Source organism: Erythrolamprus reginae, chromosome 3 (assembly GCF_031021105.1).
Source record: "Erythrolamprus reginae isolate rEryReg1 chromosome 3, rEryReg1.hap1, whole genome shotgun sequence".
NCBI classification, from domain to species: Eukaryota; Metazoa; Chordata; class Lepidosauria; order Squamata; family Dipsadidae; genus Erythrolamprus; species Erythrolamprus reginae.
This window is the reverse complement of record NC_091952.1, coordinates 170,986,172-171,001,097: the sequence shown is the minus strand read 5'-3', so window position 1 is coordinate 171,001,097 and position 14,926 is coordinate 170,986,172. Positions and strand designations below refer to the sequence as shown.

General features: G+C 38.0%; 1 protein-coding gene across 1 annotated transcript; it reads right to left on the bottom strand.

The window, feature by feature from the left end:
* Nucleotides 1-2,017: 2,017 nt before the first annotated feature.
* On the bottom strand, nucleotides 2,018-12,275 carry LOC139164719 (serpin B6-like). The gene is made up of 7 exons (XM_070747164.1): nucleotides 11,518-12,275; nucleotides 9,905-10,082; nucleotides 8,907-9,044; nucleotides 8,578-8,695; nucleotides 7,295-7,437; nucleotides 5,191-5,358; nucleotides 2,018-3,077 (listed from the first exon to the last, which is right to left on the bottom strand). Exons 2-7 carry the CDS (start codon nucleotides 10,070-10,072, stop codon nucleotides 2,673-2,675), a joined length of 1,140 nt encoding a protein of 379 aa, XP_070603265.1. The 5' UTR covers nucleotides 10,073-10,082; nucleotides 11,518-12,275; the 3' UTR covers nucleotides 2,018-2,672.
* Between the last annotated feature and the right edge of the window lie 2,651 nt (nucleotides 12,276-14,926).

Genomic DNA, 14,926 nt, shown 5'->3' with positions numbered 1-14,926 from the left:
AACCACTGGGACCTGACAGATCACACCTCAGAGTTGTAAAGGACCTGGTAGTAGTCATCTCAGAATCACTGTACCATATCTTTGAAAAATCCTGGAGCATTTGGAAAACTACCATGTTCAAACAAGAGGGAAAAAACTGATCCAGGAAATCACCCTAACACCAATACCTGGGAATATTATCTACGGTTGACCTATCCAGATTCCTAAGAGGTCATTCCTAAGAGGTCAGTAAGGGGCAAGTACAAGTGCACTAGAGTGCCTTCTGTCCCGTCCTATTACTCTCCTATATCTCCTATACCTTTCTTCTATTCCTATATCTCTTCTTCTATTCTTTCATTGATATGTTCTATTACTATATCTTCTTTTCTATTCTTTTTAAGATATACTTTACTATGTATTGGACAAAATAAATAAATAAACATACATAATTAAAAAGCAGAAACGAGTAAAGTGATAACTAGAAGTAAGTCAGTACAGGTTTGTTAAAAATGGATCAAGTCAAATAAATCCTATTTCATTATTTGACAGTGACTACATTAGTAGAGCAGCAAAATGCTGTGGATGCAGTATACTTACCAAGGACTTCCACAAGGTAGACCAAACCCTACTTCTTGGTAAACTAGAAAAAAGTGGGATCGATAACATCACCATCAGATGGATTTGTAACAGGTTGACAAAACGCACTCGACAAGTACAGTGGTACCTCTACCTAAGAACACCTCTACTTACGAACTTTTCTAGATAAGAACTGGATGTTCAAGATTTTTTTTGCCTCTTCTCAAGAACCATTTTCCACTTACAAACCAGATGCTCTGAAACTGTAACTGTAACTAGAAAAGGCAGTGAGAAGCCTCCATGGGGCCTTTAGGAATTTCCCTAGGAGAAAACAAGGCCCCCATCCTCCCTGTGGTTCCCCCAATCGCATGCATTATTTGCTTTTACATTGATTCCTATGGGAAAAATTGCTGCTTCTCACAAACTTTTCTACTTAAGAACCTGCTCACGGAATGAATTAAGTTCATAATTAGAGGTACCACTGAACGGTAGTCCATAATGGTACTACGTCCACATGGGGGGGAAGTACCATAAGTAGTCTATTTTAGGCAGAGTACTCTTCAATGCGTTCATAAATTTTTTAGATGAGGGAATAGAATGGGATATTATCAAATTTGCAGATGACACTAAGCCGGTGAAATAGTCAAGCCCCTAGATGAGAGGCTCAAGATCCAGATGGATCTTGATAAATTTAAACATTGGGCCCTAACTAACAAGTTAGCTGGTGTAACGAGGCTGTGTTGAGTGGTATCAAACCAGCCACGCCCACTTAGTTGTGGTGACCTGGATACTGGCCCTTTGATTGCAACCTTTATGCTGAGGTGGCCCTCAAATTGAGGCCAGGGATATCACAATCAAGATTGCTTTTGAATAAATTTTCTGTAGAATAATGAAAATGTTTCATTGTAGACAACAAATGACAGAGAGCTTCAGTTTATGCCAGTGAATGTGCTCCATAGTATTGTAACATCAATTGAAGCTTTAAAATTTTCATTCAGGTTCTCATGACCTCAGTATTTTTTTAAAAATTAAAAAACTATCCTACAGAGAAGTGAAAATAGTTCAGTCCATTTCAGCTTTTGCTAAGCTTGAAAGAGGTGTCTACACTCTAAACCATTTTGTTCTAATATAACTCAAGGATAACCCCAATCTAGAATATCCCTTTTCTGCAATCTACACTTTTATACGGAGCACCTATCATTATCTTTGTTTAATTGGCTCTCACTTTACAATTATGCAAGATAAAATCCGTTTTTGTTTAGAACTAGATTGACATATGCTATAATAAATAAATCAACATATTCCTCATTTTCATGCATGTTAAGTGATTAGTTTTGGCTTTGTGTATTGTGTAATCTCATCTATTGCAAAAGTGTTATTAAATGATGGTTCAAAGTGTGTACAATTTCAGTGATATAGGAGCTCAATAATACTGTGTTCTCTCACACTAGTGGATAATAAATTTGACAGCAACAATCAAATGCTTTTATTTCAATTCTGAATACATGATATCTGCATCAAAATAAGAACCATATCATTTGCAGATATCTGAATCGTATACAATAAAATTGCTTGATTAAATGATCCATACATTTGAGTTCCAAGACAGGGTACATATTTCTCTGTTCTTATTTATACCAGCAAAATGTGTTATGTGTATTCATTCTAGCACTGTTTACACTTGTTATTATAAGCTCAGCAGAGATATCCACGGCTAGCCATGGCATCACAAAAATGACAAACCACAATGTCCTAACGCAAGCTGAATTAACTGTACAGTAACATGTATCATCAGATAGAAGGACAGATACAGATATATTGTGAAACCTTGATTCATGCTTAGTAAACTTTCCCCCACATTCCAAATTCCCATACATTTCAAAGCAATTGTGTAGGATTGCAATCACAGCCCTGGAACCTTGCACTAAAATTATTTCCTTGAACTCATTAAATAAAATTGTATCTTGGAAGGAAAGAATTTAAATAGAATATGACTAGTAGAAAGAATACCCCCAATTACAAAGAAAATCAAATGCATGGTGATGAAAGTTCTTGGGAAAGTGCCTTATAAAAGGAGAAATTAAGGCATTTTATGAACCTAGGCAGGATGCACCCCATTATGGAGAACAACACCTACCAAAGAACAGGATAGTTTTTGTAGATCGCTGCATAATAAAAAAGAGGAAAGGATGGTTAACTTTGAATTGTGGCACAAACATTGCACACCGCATCATCATGACTGCAGCAGTGGCAGCAGCTGCCTCAGTGCCTTCTTCGTTGACTTCTATGAATGTTTTGTGAACAACTTCAGAGATGACTAAATCCTTGTTAGTTGACATTCCAGAGAAGTCTGCCTTCCTCTCATCGAATGCATCCGTCATTCCCATACTTCTCAAAACAGGCTTCAGGTCGTATTTTTCTTCCAGTTTAAATTTGGGAAAGGAGAGTTCAACTTCTGTTAGGTCCATCATCTCGGGTTTGATCCAGTCCATGAGTTTCTCATATGTAATTTCTCTCTCCAGCTAAAATGAGACGAAAAGTATTAAAGGAGAAAGGAATTCCTGGTGGTATGACACTATGACGTATCCTGGGAATTTCACTCTGGCAGAAGAAATACTATGCAGGGTCAGAAAAATCCTGAAATCTTACAAGCAGTTGCAAATTCTTTTATTTCCTTCTAGAACTTTGGAAAAGATAATTTAAAGTGACAGAAATGGAGCAGACCTTACTCAGAGCCATAACTTTAATAAGTGACAGGAAGCTTCTACTCACTCTTAGCAAGTACAGAGCATTGTCAGAGTGCAGTAAAAGTATTTTGAAGCTTACCAAGTAAAAGAACACCTATATTATTTTGTGTATTACCTTTCACTCTGTTAAAAAGATAATCCCCTCGACACTGTCAAACTATTTACTAACTCTGCACTACTCTATTAGTCTTTTCTCATCATTCCTATCACCCATCTTCTCCCACTTATGACTGTAACTTATTGTTTGTATCCTTAAGATTTCTATTAATATTTGATCCCTATGACAATCATTAAATGTTCTATCTCACGATTCTTGATAAATGTATAATTTCTTTTATGTACACTGAGAGCATAGGCACCAGGGACATATTCCTTGTGCGTCCAATCATACTTGGGCAATAAAGAATTCTATTCTATTCTAAAAAAGTTAGAATCTACCCCTGGTTGGGTTGCTCCTGGTTCGGCAAACCAGTAGCAGTGGTGGGAGGCTCTGCCCACCCACCCGAGACACATCAATGCATGCGTAGAAGTTTCATGAATGCAAGCATGAACCAGTAGCAATGGGATTAGAACCCACTACTAGACCAAAACAACTGGGATCAGAATTTCTGTTATAAGTCATTGTAGTCATAAGTCAAGCTGGACCCAATTTTATATTTTTTATGATGAATGTTAAGAGAATCATCACAGTTAAGAATCTGTGGTTGTTCCAAGTGTGAATTGGTGTATTTTGATGGAAGTTTGGCATAAAAGATTGCAACCAGCAATCACATGAACATAGGGTCTGATGATATGACAGTTATAAGTATGAGGATGAGGGTTTTTTCAGCACTGTCATAATTCTGAATGTCACTTAATGAATGGTCATTAAGTCAAGAACTACCTATGTCATATTCAGATATAAAATTACCCTGCGAATGTGCAGAACACGATTTTGGTTTATGTCAAAAAGATAGACAACCGCAACAACACATGTGCACGTAATAGATTCAAACTAAATTTAAACTGCTCCAAACTAGACTGCAGAAAATACGACTTCAGCAATAGAGTGATCAACGCCTGGAATTCTGTTGTTTCTTCCCCAAATCCCCAAATCTTCAACCTTATTAGATTGTCTACAGTTGACCTCTCCCCTTTTCTAAGAGGTCTAAAGGGGCGTGCATAAGCGCACCATTGTGCCTACCGTCTCTGTCCTATTGTCTTTTTTAAAATCATTACTTTCTATGTTATGTTTATATAAACTATTATCCTATACTTGATTGACAAATAAATAAAATAAATAAACAAACATTAAACTGGTTCCTATGGAAAGGACATGATGTGGGTGAGAGAATATTTCTGAGAAAATCCAGGCAGATTTCATGCAAATCATACTTTGGAGGTGGACACCACAGGACTCTGTTTCTTTCAGACCATATAGCCCAGGGCCCCCAAACTTGGCAACTTTCAGTCTTGTGGACTTCAACTCCCAGAATTCTCTACCCTGGCTATGCTTCTTGGAGAATCCTGGGAGTTGAAGTCCACAAGTCTTAAAGTTGCCAAGTTTGAAGACCTTTGATATAGCCCTTCTTTATTTGGGGAAACTAGAGAAGATGACACAATACTCAAATAATCTGTCTCAAGCAACTAGTTCTTAATGAACCACTTGTACTATCCGAAGTCGTACTGCATACAATTGATAACATTATCAAATGCCTTGACTACATCAGTGGAATATCCAATGGTTTGAGGTATAATACATTAGCTCATATAATTGAGATATGTTTTGCATCTTTTCAAAATAGGGGAAAATACAAGTCAACCCAACAGTACTAATTGTAATTGCATAAAGCCAAGCTTCAATATTTAGACAAGGGCTTAAATTCTGTTTCATGAAAGAAATACTCACCTTTTCCAATCCAGTAGTGTTATCTTCAATCTTTTGAGGGAGCAGAATGAACATGCTCAACTCATTATCAACATATGGAATCTCAAGAATTGAAGTGTCATAATCCGATATATAGGTCCTGTTGTATTTTTCCCTCTTGAACATCATCTGCACCGTTTTAGTTTCATTCTACAAGTGAAGAATATGTATCTTAGAAGAAATATTTCGAACAAATAGGAAATACAAATAATTCTATCACATAATCAGTCTTGAGTCACACACACACCCCCCCCGCCTCTGCTTAAAGCTTATATCATTTGCTCCAACTTTTCAATCAAATTAAAATAGAATTCTTTACTGGCCAAGTGTGATCGGACACACAAGGAATTTGTCTCTAGTGTATAACCTTACAGTGTCCATATAAACAGCAAGTCATAGGTCATAAACCATAGTTACAATCACAGGTGGGTTCCTCCCGGTTTAGACTAGTTGGCCAGAACCAACAGTAAACCTCTGGTGACATCACGATAATGACACAGGACCAGTTTGGTCAGTGCCAGGCTATGAGCAATGCCATCTATTTTTTATTTTTTTTAAAAAAAAAATAATTCTGGGTTTTTTTCCCCTTCTGCACATGCGCAGAAGCCAAGTTTCCAGCACTGCATATACGTTGCCATCTTGTTTTTGGCTTTGGGGGGGAAATTATTATTATTTTTTGGGAACTGGGCATGCGCCACAGGAGGAAGTAAACCAGCAGCGAGGAAAGTTAAAATCCACCCATAGTTACAATCATTAATCATAAGTTACAAATAATTAATAAATCATAAGAATGCAATAGGAGAAGATAGTAGGAATAATGAGAAAAGATGAAACATAAAAAACCCCCCTATCTTTATGTCCAGTTGTTTTGATATGCAATGCTCTGGCATAGCAGTGTCCCGATGGAAGAAGTTGAACTAGATTATGTCGAGAATGTGAGAGATCTGCAGATGTTTTTTGACCCCTCTTTCTCGTTCGTGGAGTATACAGATCCTCAACGGAAGGCAGGCTAGTTGCAATTCTTATTTCTGCAGTCCTAATTATTCCTTGAAGTCAGCACCTGTCTTGTTCGGTTACTGTGCCAAACCTGACAGTTACTGAGGTATAAATGACTCAATAATTCCTCTGTAGAACTCAGCAGATCCTTGGGCAATCTGAGCTTTTTGAGTTGATACAGGAAGAACCTTGTTTGTTATGTCTTTAAAAAATGATTTTAATGTTAGGTGTCCATGTCAAAGTCCTAGAGATAAGAGAATCTTCACATTTGAAGGGATCTACTGTAGATACTGAGTTGCCTAATATTGCAAGAGATGGTAGAATACAAAAGCTTCTTCTAACATCTACTATCATCTTTTTTAAGAGTGTTTAGCTCCAGATTAGTTTGGCTGCACCACAGGATTGCACTACTTCTTGTCTATACTATACTTGTCTATAGCAGTGGCTTAGCAGCCAGGCTGGGGTGGGGGAAGAGGGGAACTGGGGGCCGTGCAGACCTTGCTCAACTGGTGGGTTGGCAACCACTTGCACAACACAACTTCTAGCTGGAGTGGGCCAACAGGAAGGCATGTGATTGCCCTCTGGCCTGCCACTCATGAAAGTTGAGCTGCGCTGTGGTTTTAAACAGCAGTTTTCTCAAATGGACAGACGTTTATAATATAAAAAACTAGCCTTCTTTGTGGAGAGCAACATAGAAACATATTGTGCCTGTTCCTTCTCCATCAAATACTTCCAGGTGCTAATACTTAATTGATCCATATACTCAGCAAGGATATTCACTAATCACTCTTTAATTATTGCGGTTAAATACATAGAATTAGGGCAAGAGGGGCTGAATTAGAAATCTCTGCATAAAAAAGTTTCAATGACTGAAAAACCTGAATTGCTACAGAATAAAGTCTGAAGGACTCAAGATGACTGATCTTCATGACCCATCAATTTCCATGAAGATCAATAAAACGTAAGGAATAAGCAATTTCTGTGCTACAGGAATATTTCAAATTAATTCCACACTTGCTTCCAATATATGCAAAATAACACAATTTAAAATGTTCGGGATGTCTTTTTTACTGTGTTAATAAATGAGTACCTTGTTAATGTGGAATGGCTGTTCCTGTGTGTTATCTTTGTCGAACTTATCTGCCCAGTTTCCCTTGAAATAGATAGCATTCACCAAAACCAGTTTTGTAAGCGAATCAATTATTCCAGGGACAAGCAGGTTTTGAATTTTTCCTTTTTGAGAGTTAAAAAAAAAACATTTTAAATTGACAGATACTTTATATGCATAATATTGCATAAATATTCTTAGGAAGCCAGTTGTAAGATGTATTGTTTCTAAAGACTTATCTGTCTATCTATATTTTTGGAGTATAAGACACAGATTAGTTTTTTGGGGGGAGAAATAGGGGGAACATCTGCCTACCAGGTATTCATCTGGCTAGCATCCTTAGTCTGGTCAGCTTCAGCACATTATTTTATCCCCTGGTTAGGGGACAGATTAAAAAAAACTTATTCGAAGAAACTAGCAATGAAAGAGCCTAAAAGCCAGTAAGAGCTGGGAACATGCTGTTTATATAACTGTTGTTAGCTGCCCCGAGTCCACGGAGAGGAGCGGTATACAAATCCAATAAATAAAATTAAATAAATAAACATTGTTAAGGCTGGAAAGAAACTTATAGAATAGCAATGAAAAAAGCCTGCAAAGACTTAGGGCTGGAAAAACATTCTTTGGAGGGAGCAACAATGAAAAAAACTGCAAGGTAAGACCTCGGAAGATTGTTAGCACCTAGTTAGGGCTGAGAAAAAAGCTTCATTCAGTATAAGATTCACTCAAATTTTCAACCTCTTTTAGGGAGGAAAAAGATATGTCTTATACTCCGAAAAACACAATATCTATCCATCTAATCTATTCATCCATCTATCAGGGCTCTGTCCAAACAGTTGGGTTGGCAATATGTAAACCAACAATGTATGCATGTAGCGTTAACTGTGTTAACGTATATAGCTTTAATTGTATTCTATTTCTGATTGGTTGATTGTATTGCAGGTTGATATAACAGGGAGCTAGAGATCATAGTTCTCTCTGATCTGATATGCTCTCTCTGCTTTCTTAGTCATTCTGATCTTTGTTGTATATAAACTGTGATTAATCTTGGTATCTTTCTTTACTGTTCATGACAAAGACAACTGGTAATAAGACTTTGTAATTGGATATTATTTGGACTGCTATTCGGACTATTACGTTTAGTAAAATTTAACTACTGTGGTTTTGCCTGTCTTCTCTCTCTCTCTGTCTGTCTTTCTCACAATGCACACACAATAATGCACTTCTTACTTAATGCAGCTACTACTTAAATCTATTATTATTCTCACCAGAGGTTTTTTCCTCTACCCAGGCATTTATATGTCTTCTTGAATCTTCTGAAGCTTGTTTGAAGTTAAGTTTCTCCAGACTTGCATGGTAGAATTTCTCAGTGGATTCTATAAATGACTTAAGAAACAATGACATCTCAATAACAAAAGCGGTAATAAAAACAAGAATTGATTTTGTCTCATTTTTCTATGAACTCAATAGATCAAGTTACAGCTATAGGACCATTAGATTCTTTTTAGAGCCAAACTGCAATTGCAATGAGATAAGCAATACACACAGAACATTTATGGTTATTTGCAGCCAATTCTTTAACGTTTATGTAACTTACTGCAAGAAATTCGTATGATGTTTCTCCAAACAGCCGGTTGGCTAGACTGAGTATATATTTGGCACCTGGTTTGTTGATTTCAGAAATCAGTTTCTCGAATTTTTGATGAACCTCTCTATCTTTTGATACAGAGATCACCTACAAGAGATATATGGATAATCAAATTATGTTTAAAATCAATTCAAAATGTAATGCAACAATAGCAAACATTGGAAAAACTTACAAATGGTCTCCCATGTAATTTGGAACTTTCGACCTGCAGATGTGTAGTGGCTGAATCCCTATTCTATTTCTTAGCCATGCTGTTTGCATTCTAAGCAAACAGTAGCTGCGCTCTCACTCATGCAAATAAAAATCCTAAATCTGGGTGAGAATTGCATTGGGAACAGTGTTAAAGAGTCCCAATAACAATGGCATCTCTTGTGCTTGCTGCATTTTTCAAAAGCTAATCAGACAGTTGACAACTCCATGACCAGCGTCCTCTTAGAATTGAAGCCTTCTGAAGTTTTAAGATAGGTGTACAGTGGTACCTCTACTTACGAACTTAATTTGTTCCGTGACCAGGTCCTTAAGTAGAAAAGTTTGTAAGAAGAAACATTTTTTCCCATAGGAATCAATGTAAAAGCAAATAATGTGTGTGATTGGGGAAACCACAGGGAGGGTGGAGGCTCTGTTTCCTCCCAGAAGATTCCTAGAGAGGCCCCACGGAGGCTTCTCCCTGCCTTTTCCGGTTACAGTTTCAGAGACTCGGGTTTGTAAGTAGAAAATGGTTCTTGAGAAGAAATGTTCGTAAGTAGAGGCATTCTTAGGTAGAGGTACCACTGTACTTGAAATCTACAGCAGGTCAAGATAGTTACCTAGAGTTGCATGACTGCAAAATGGGATGCATTTAAATTTAATAAATAAATTAGATGTTGTCATAATTGGCTATAAAGGGTGGGGATAACCTCTTAGCCAACCTCCTTTTTTTCATTTTGATAAAATTTATCTTGACATACCTTGGACATCTGAGCTTCTGTATTACCTTTGGCACCCAACCAGACCATACGCAGTGCAGAAGATATACTCAAAGGAGAAAAAAACAAGTTCTTGGCAGGATTATCTGCATTAAGCTTCTTGAAGAGGTTGAGAGCAAAGATGGTATTTGCTGAAGAAAGGCTGTCCATGTTTTTGAGCCTGGGGAACAAATATAGTACAATAAACCACAGATTATTATCTCCAACCTAGATAACGACTGAAACACCCCACCTAAGGAACTATTTTTTTTGGTTCTAATTGAACAATGATTCTACTTGCTTTAAGGGATATGATCTACAGAACCTAGTGGACAAAATATAAGGAGACTATGAATCCCACCTTCAAGATTCTCTTTTACTAGTATCATGTCTATAAATATTATTCTATTTCTGTATACCACCAATACGTTCTTGACAAAACAAATGAATAAATAAAATAAATAAATTCCAAAGATAACACGGTTACCCTACAGTGAAAAAAAGTAGAATGTTTTTTTCTGCAGTGTTTTACAAAAAAAAATAAAAATAAAAACTTAGCTCCCATATTAAGGAACAAGAGCAGCAATCCTAAACCAGCCATGCCAGCATATGTAAGATAAGAGTAGGGAAATACAGTAGTAAGTTTATTAAACTCTATTTAGTTTTTCATTTATACCGTACAACAGGTAACTCCACAGCAGCACACCACACAGCAAAGCGCAAAAGCTGGTTTAGGCTCCACAACTGACTGAAAGGCACCTCCCTTTCTAGTCAGGTGTCTTCAAGGTGCTAAAGTCGACTCTTACCACCAGCCTATATTAAACATTCATACAACTACAACAACGTGTCAATCAAGGGAGCCACAGCAAACTGTCAATCAATATTTTCTTCTATTTCTGTATCTCTTCTTCTATTCTTTCATTGATATGTTCTATTACTATATCTTCTTTTCTATTCTTTCTTAGATATATTTTACTATGAATATCTCCTCTATAACCTTCATCATGTATTTTACTATGTGTGTATATATACTGTATATATATATATACTCACTAAAACCCTCATTGTGTATTGAACAAAATAAAAAAATAAAAAAAAACTCCCAATCAAAGGAGCTACAGCAAACCGCCCATCGGGCGCTTATTTATTTATTTATTTATTTTGTCCAATACACAATGAGGGTTTTAGTGAGTATATATCAATATACACATAGTAAAATACATGATGAAGGTTATAGAGGAGATACTCATAGTAAAATATATCTAAGAAAGAATAGAAAAGAAGATATAGGAATAGAATATATAGAATATAGTAACAGAATATATACAGTGTATATATATATATATATATATATATATATATATACATATACATATATATATATACATACACATACATACATACATACATACATATATACATATATACATATAGGAATAGAGTATATCATGAAAGAATAGAAGAAGAGATATAGGATATATAGGAGAGTAATAGGACAGGGGACGGAAGGCACTCTAGTGCACTTGTACTCGCCCCTTACTGACCTCTTAGGAATCTGGATAGGTCAAATCTCACCCTGTGGCACCTACAGGACAGAAAAGAGAGCATGGTTGTACCTGGGGAGGGAGGTAGTATTCTGGGCTGCAAAGGCAGTTACTGGAGACGTCTGGCCGGGGAGAAACGCCGTGCAAGCTGCAAGAAATCCTGGAAGAAGCAAAATGATCAAGGCGGAGATGGTTCCCAGCCTGGTTTGATTGAACAACTGAACTGAACTCCGCCCCTGCAAGGAGTTGGGAGAACTGAAACCCCTTGGGTAGGGAAGGCGGAAGGGCAGGAAACGATCCAGGTTTGCAAAAGCAGAGATGGTCCACGTCCTGCCCTTTATAACTTCCTGGGAGAGGCCCTGCAAATACTGTAGTCACACACCCCCCTTTGCTGCTACAAACTACCGAGCCACTCCTCATTTCAATTCAGGGGTAGAAAGCACCCCGGCAACCGAGCTGTTGAACGCCTTTTGGGCTTCCCCTGCAGTTCTGAATTCCAAACGGCGGGTGAAAGCAATTTTTTTTCTGCCTAGAGGAAAGTCTTTTTTCTGTTGTTTAAACCAACTTTCCTGGAAAGAGGCCGAAAGGAGACGCCCTTCTGCGGCCAGCGCTCTACAAGCGGTTTGCAACTTGGAGGCCGGAGCAGAATTGCTCCCAGCCGCTTCCCTACAAGCTTCCTCCCTTCCGCTTCATAGGCAATATCCTCCCGGGGCGGGGAAGGGAGAAAGTCCGCGGCGGGGCGAGGCGCGAATGTGCTGCTTAAGCCCGTGTTTCAGGGAAGAGCGATCGGGTTTCACCATCCCTTTAAAAGGAAACCTCCAGCAGAGGCCTTCAAGCTTGTCAACTTTAAGACTTGTGGACTTCAACTCCCAGAATTCTCCAGCCAGCTATGCTATGTTGTGCTGGCTGGAGAATTCTGGGAGTTGAAGTCCATAAGTCTTAAAGTTGACAAGTTTGAGGACCCCTGCAACAGGGTGTGGCGATAGTTTGCCTAACCGCTTGCACCGAGCATGGGCGGGAGTGACTGGCAGGGAAGAAAGAGTTCCACGATTCTTTGGAAAACGCACCTCTGACCTCATCACGGCTGGCAAAGGAATGTCGAAAGGTTCTCAAAAGTGTTCTATCTGGGGTGTGTCCCTTTTATTGATCACACTAGCAATAAAGGCTCACTTGGCAAGGTTTGGTTAAACTAAGATGAACTAAACTAAGAGGAATCCTGGATGGAGACCAAATTGCAAGGCTAGACTGAAATGAGAGAAAAGCGTCCTGGAAGAAGGTGGGGTTGAAGTATTTGTATACTAAGCCAAATACTTTCCATCCAGATCTTAGACTTTACTGAGTTATATTTTTTATTACATATTTGTTTATCAATAATTCAAGAGTACAACATACCTTCATCATCAATTCAGTTCCAAACTCCCACATAATGTGTAGAGATTGAGAACATGGGTGTAAAATGCAATGAATAATCTAAACCAGAGCAGGGGTCCCCAACCTTTTGGACCTTAGGGACCACCAGATTCATAATTTTAAATCCCACGAAACCTAATTCTTAATTTTAGGTCACGCAGACTACTAATGATTCTTTTAAAAAAACGATAAATACATTTGTAAAATAATGATCAGAGAACTTCCATTTTATTAATATGAAATGCACCTATTTAATATAACAAAATTATAAATGCTTATTTAATTATAACAATATCATAAATGCTTATTTAACCATTACAAAATCTTTAAAGACTGTTTAATTGTAACAAAATTATTAATTATTACAAAATAATTGCAACTTATTTGACAGTGGCTTGCTGATGTTGTTGGGAAAGTCAGTCACATATTCCAGTGCTGTAGCTGTAGTCTTTTCCTTTCCTTTCCTCCCCCCCCTCTCCTCTTCTTCCTTTCTTTTTTCCTTTCCTTTCCTTCTCTTTGCTTTCTTTTTCTTTCTTCTCCTCTCCTTCCTTTCCCTTCCACTTCCCCTCCTTATTTCCATACACTGGATATCTGGCCCAGGGGCCAAGATTTCTCCACCAACCACCAAAATTTTCTCGTGAACCACCAGTGGTCCATGGACCACAGGTTGGTGACCTGTGAACTAGAGGTCTCAAGGCACAAATGAGTTGTGACAAATCAGCCAGTGGAAAAAAACATAACATTTTTCTCCCAAGTCATCCATTTAAAGTAAATATATTTTCTTTAAAAATAAACCAATAACAAACTAGTTGAGGACAACAAAGTAAGTGCTATTGCAGCAATTCCTACAGCCTGCTTCTTGGTGGAATGGAAGCCCAAAGCAATTTAGATATTTGCATGTGAACAAATGATGGCCTATTTGCAAAGATCCATTGCACCATTCACTCCTCTGGCTGAATCAGTGGTTGCTGCCCCCAGAAGAATTTCACTAAAACTCATCTTAAACGAGCCCACTCTTTGCCCAAATATCACCAGATTGAGTGATGCTGGAGCCAAGTCACACAGGGTTGGTCTCACCTCGCTCTCTGTAAAAGAGGTTGATTTTTAAAAAGTGAATGATTTCTATTTTTCAATTTTATTTATGAATGCAATAATGGAGACAGTGTCATTTCTCAAGGTTTGTGTTGCTTAACAACGTGGTTTGATAGATTCATGTCAAATTAATCATGTGTTTGAACCCCTTCACCCACCCGCCCCAAAATCAGGTTCATGTTTCCCAATTCCAATTTACAAGTGCAACAAAAAAGACATCTGGGAAAAGGGCTATGATTTCAACTGCTGTTTACATTTGTAACATTAGATCAGAGTGCATTAATAACGGGTATATTTCCTATTCAGTTCATATAAGCCATGCAGTGCTGTAGCTAGTATTTCTTATCAGAAAGACTCAAAGGGAGACCAAATACATCACCAATTATTTAATTTTAATAAGACAGTGGCAGATTAATAGTTTGGATTACAATAAATGGCAAATACCTTTGACGGATAAATTGTCACATTATCTTGTGTTCACATCCATAGTATTTTCTACAGCAGGGATGTCAAACTTGATTTCATTGAGGGCCGCATCAGAGTTGTGTTTGACCTGGTTTGGGGCATGACCAGGGGACGTGGCCAGCTCAACATCACTTCTGTCAGCTAACAACAATAATAATAAAAACAGCATACAGTATAACAAATCTAATATTTAAAATAATTAAAAACCCTTATTAAAAACTAAAACATACACACAAACATACCATGCATAAATTGTATAGGCCTAGGGGGAAGGAATATCTCAATTCCCCCATGCCTGTCGACAGAGGTGGGTTTTAAGGAGCTTATGAAAGGCGAGGAGGGTGGGGGCAATTCTGATCTCTGGGGGGAGCTGGTTCCAGAGGGCCGGGGCCGCCACAGAGAAGGCTCTTCCCCAGGGTCCCGCCAGATGACATTGTTTAGTCGACGGGACCCGGAGAAGGCCCACTCTGTGGGACCTAACTGGTCTCTGGGATTCGTGCAGCAGAAGGCGGTT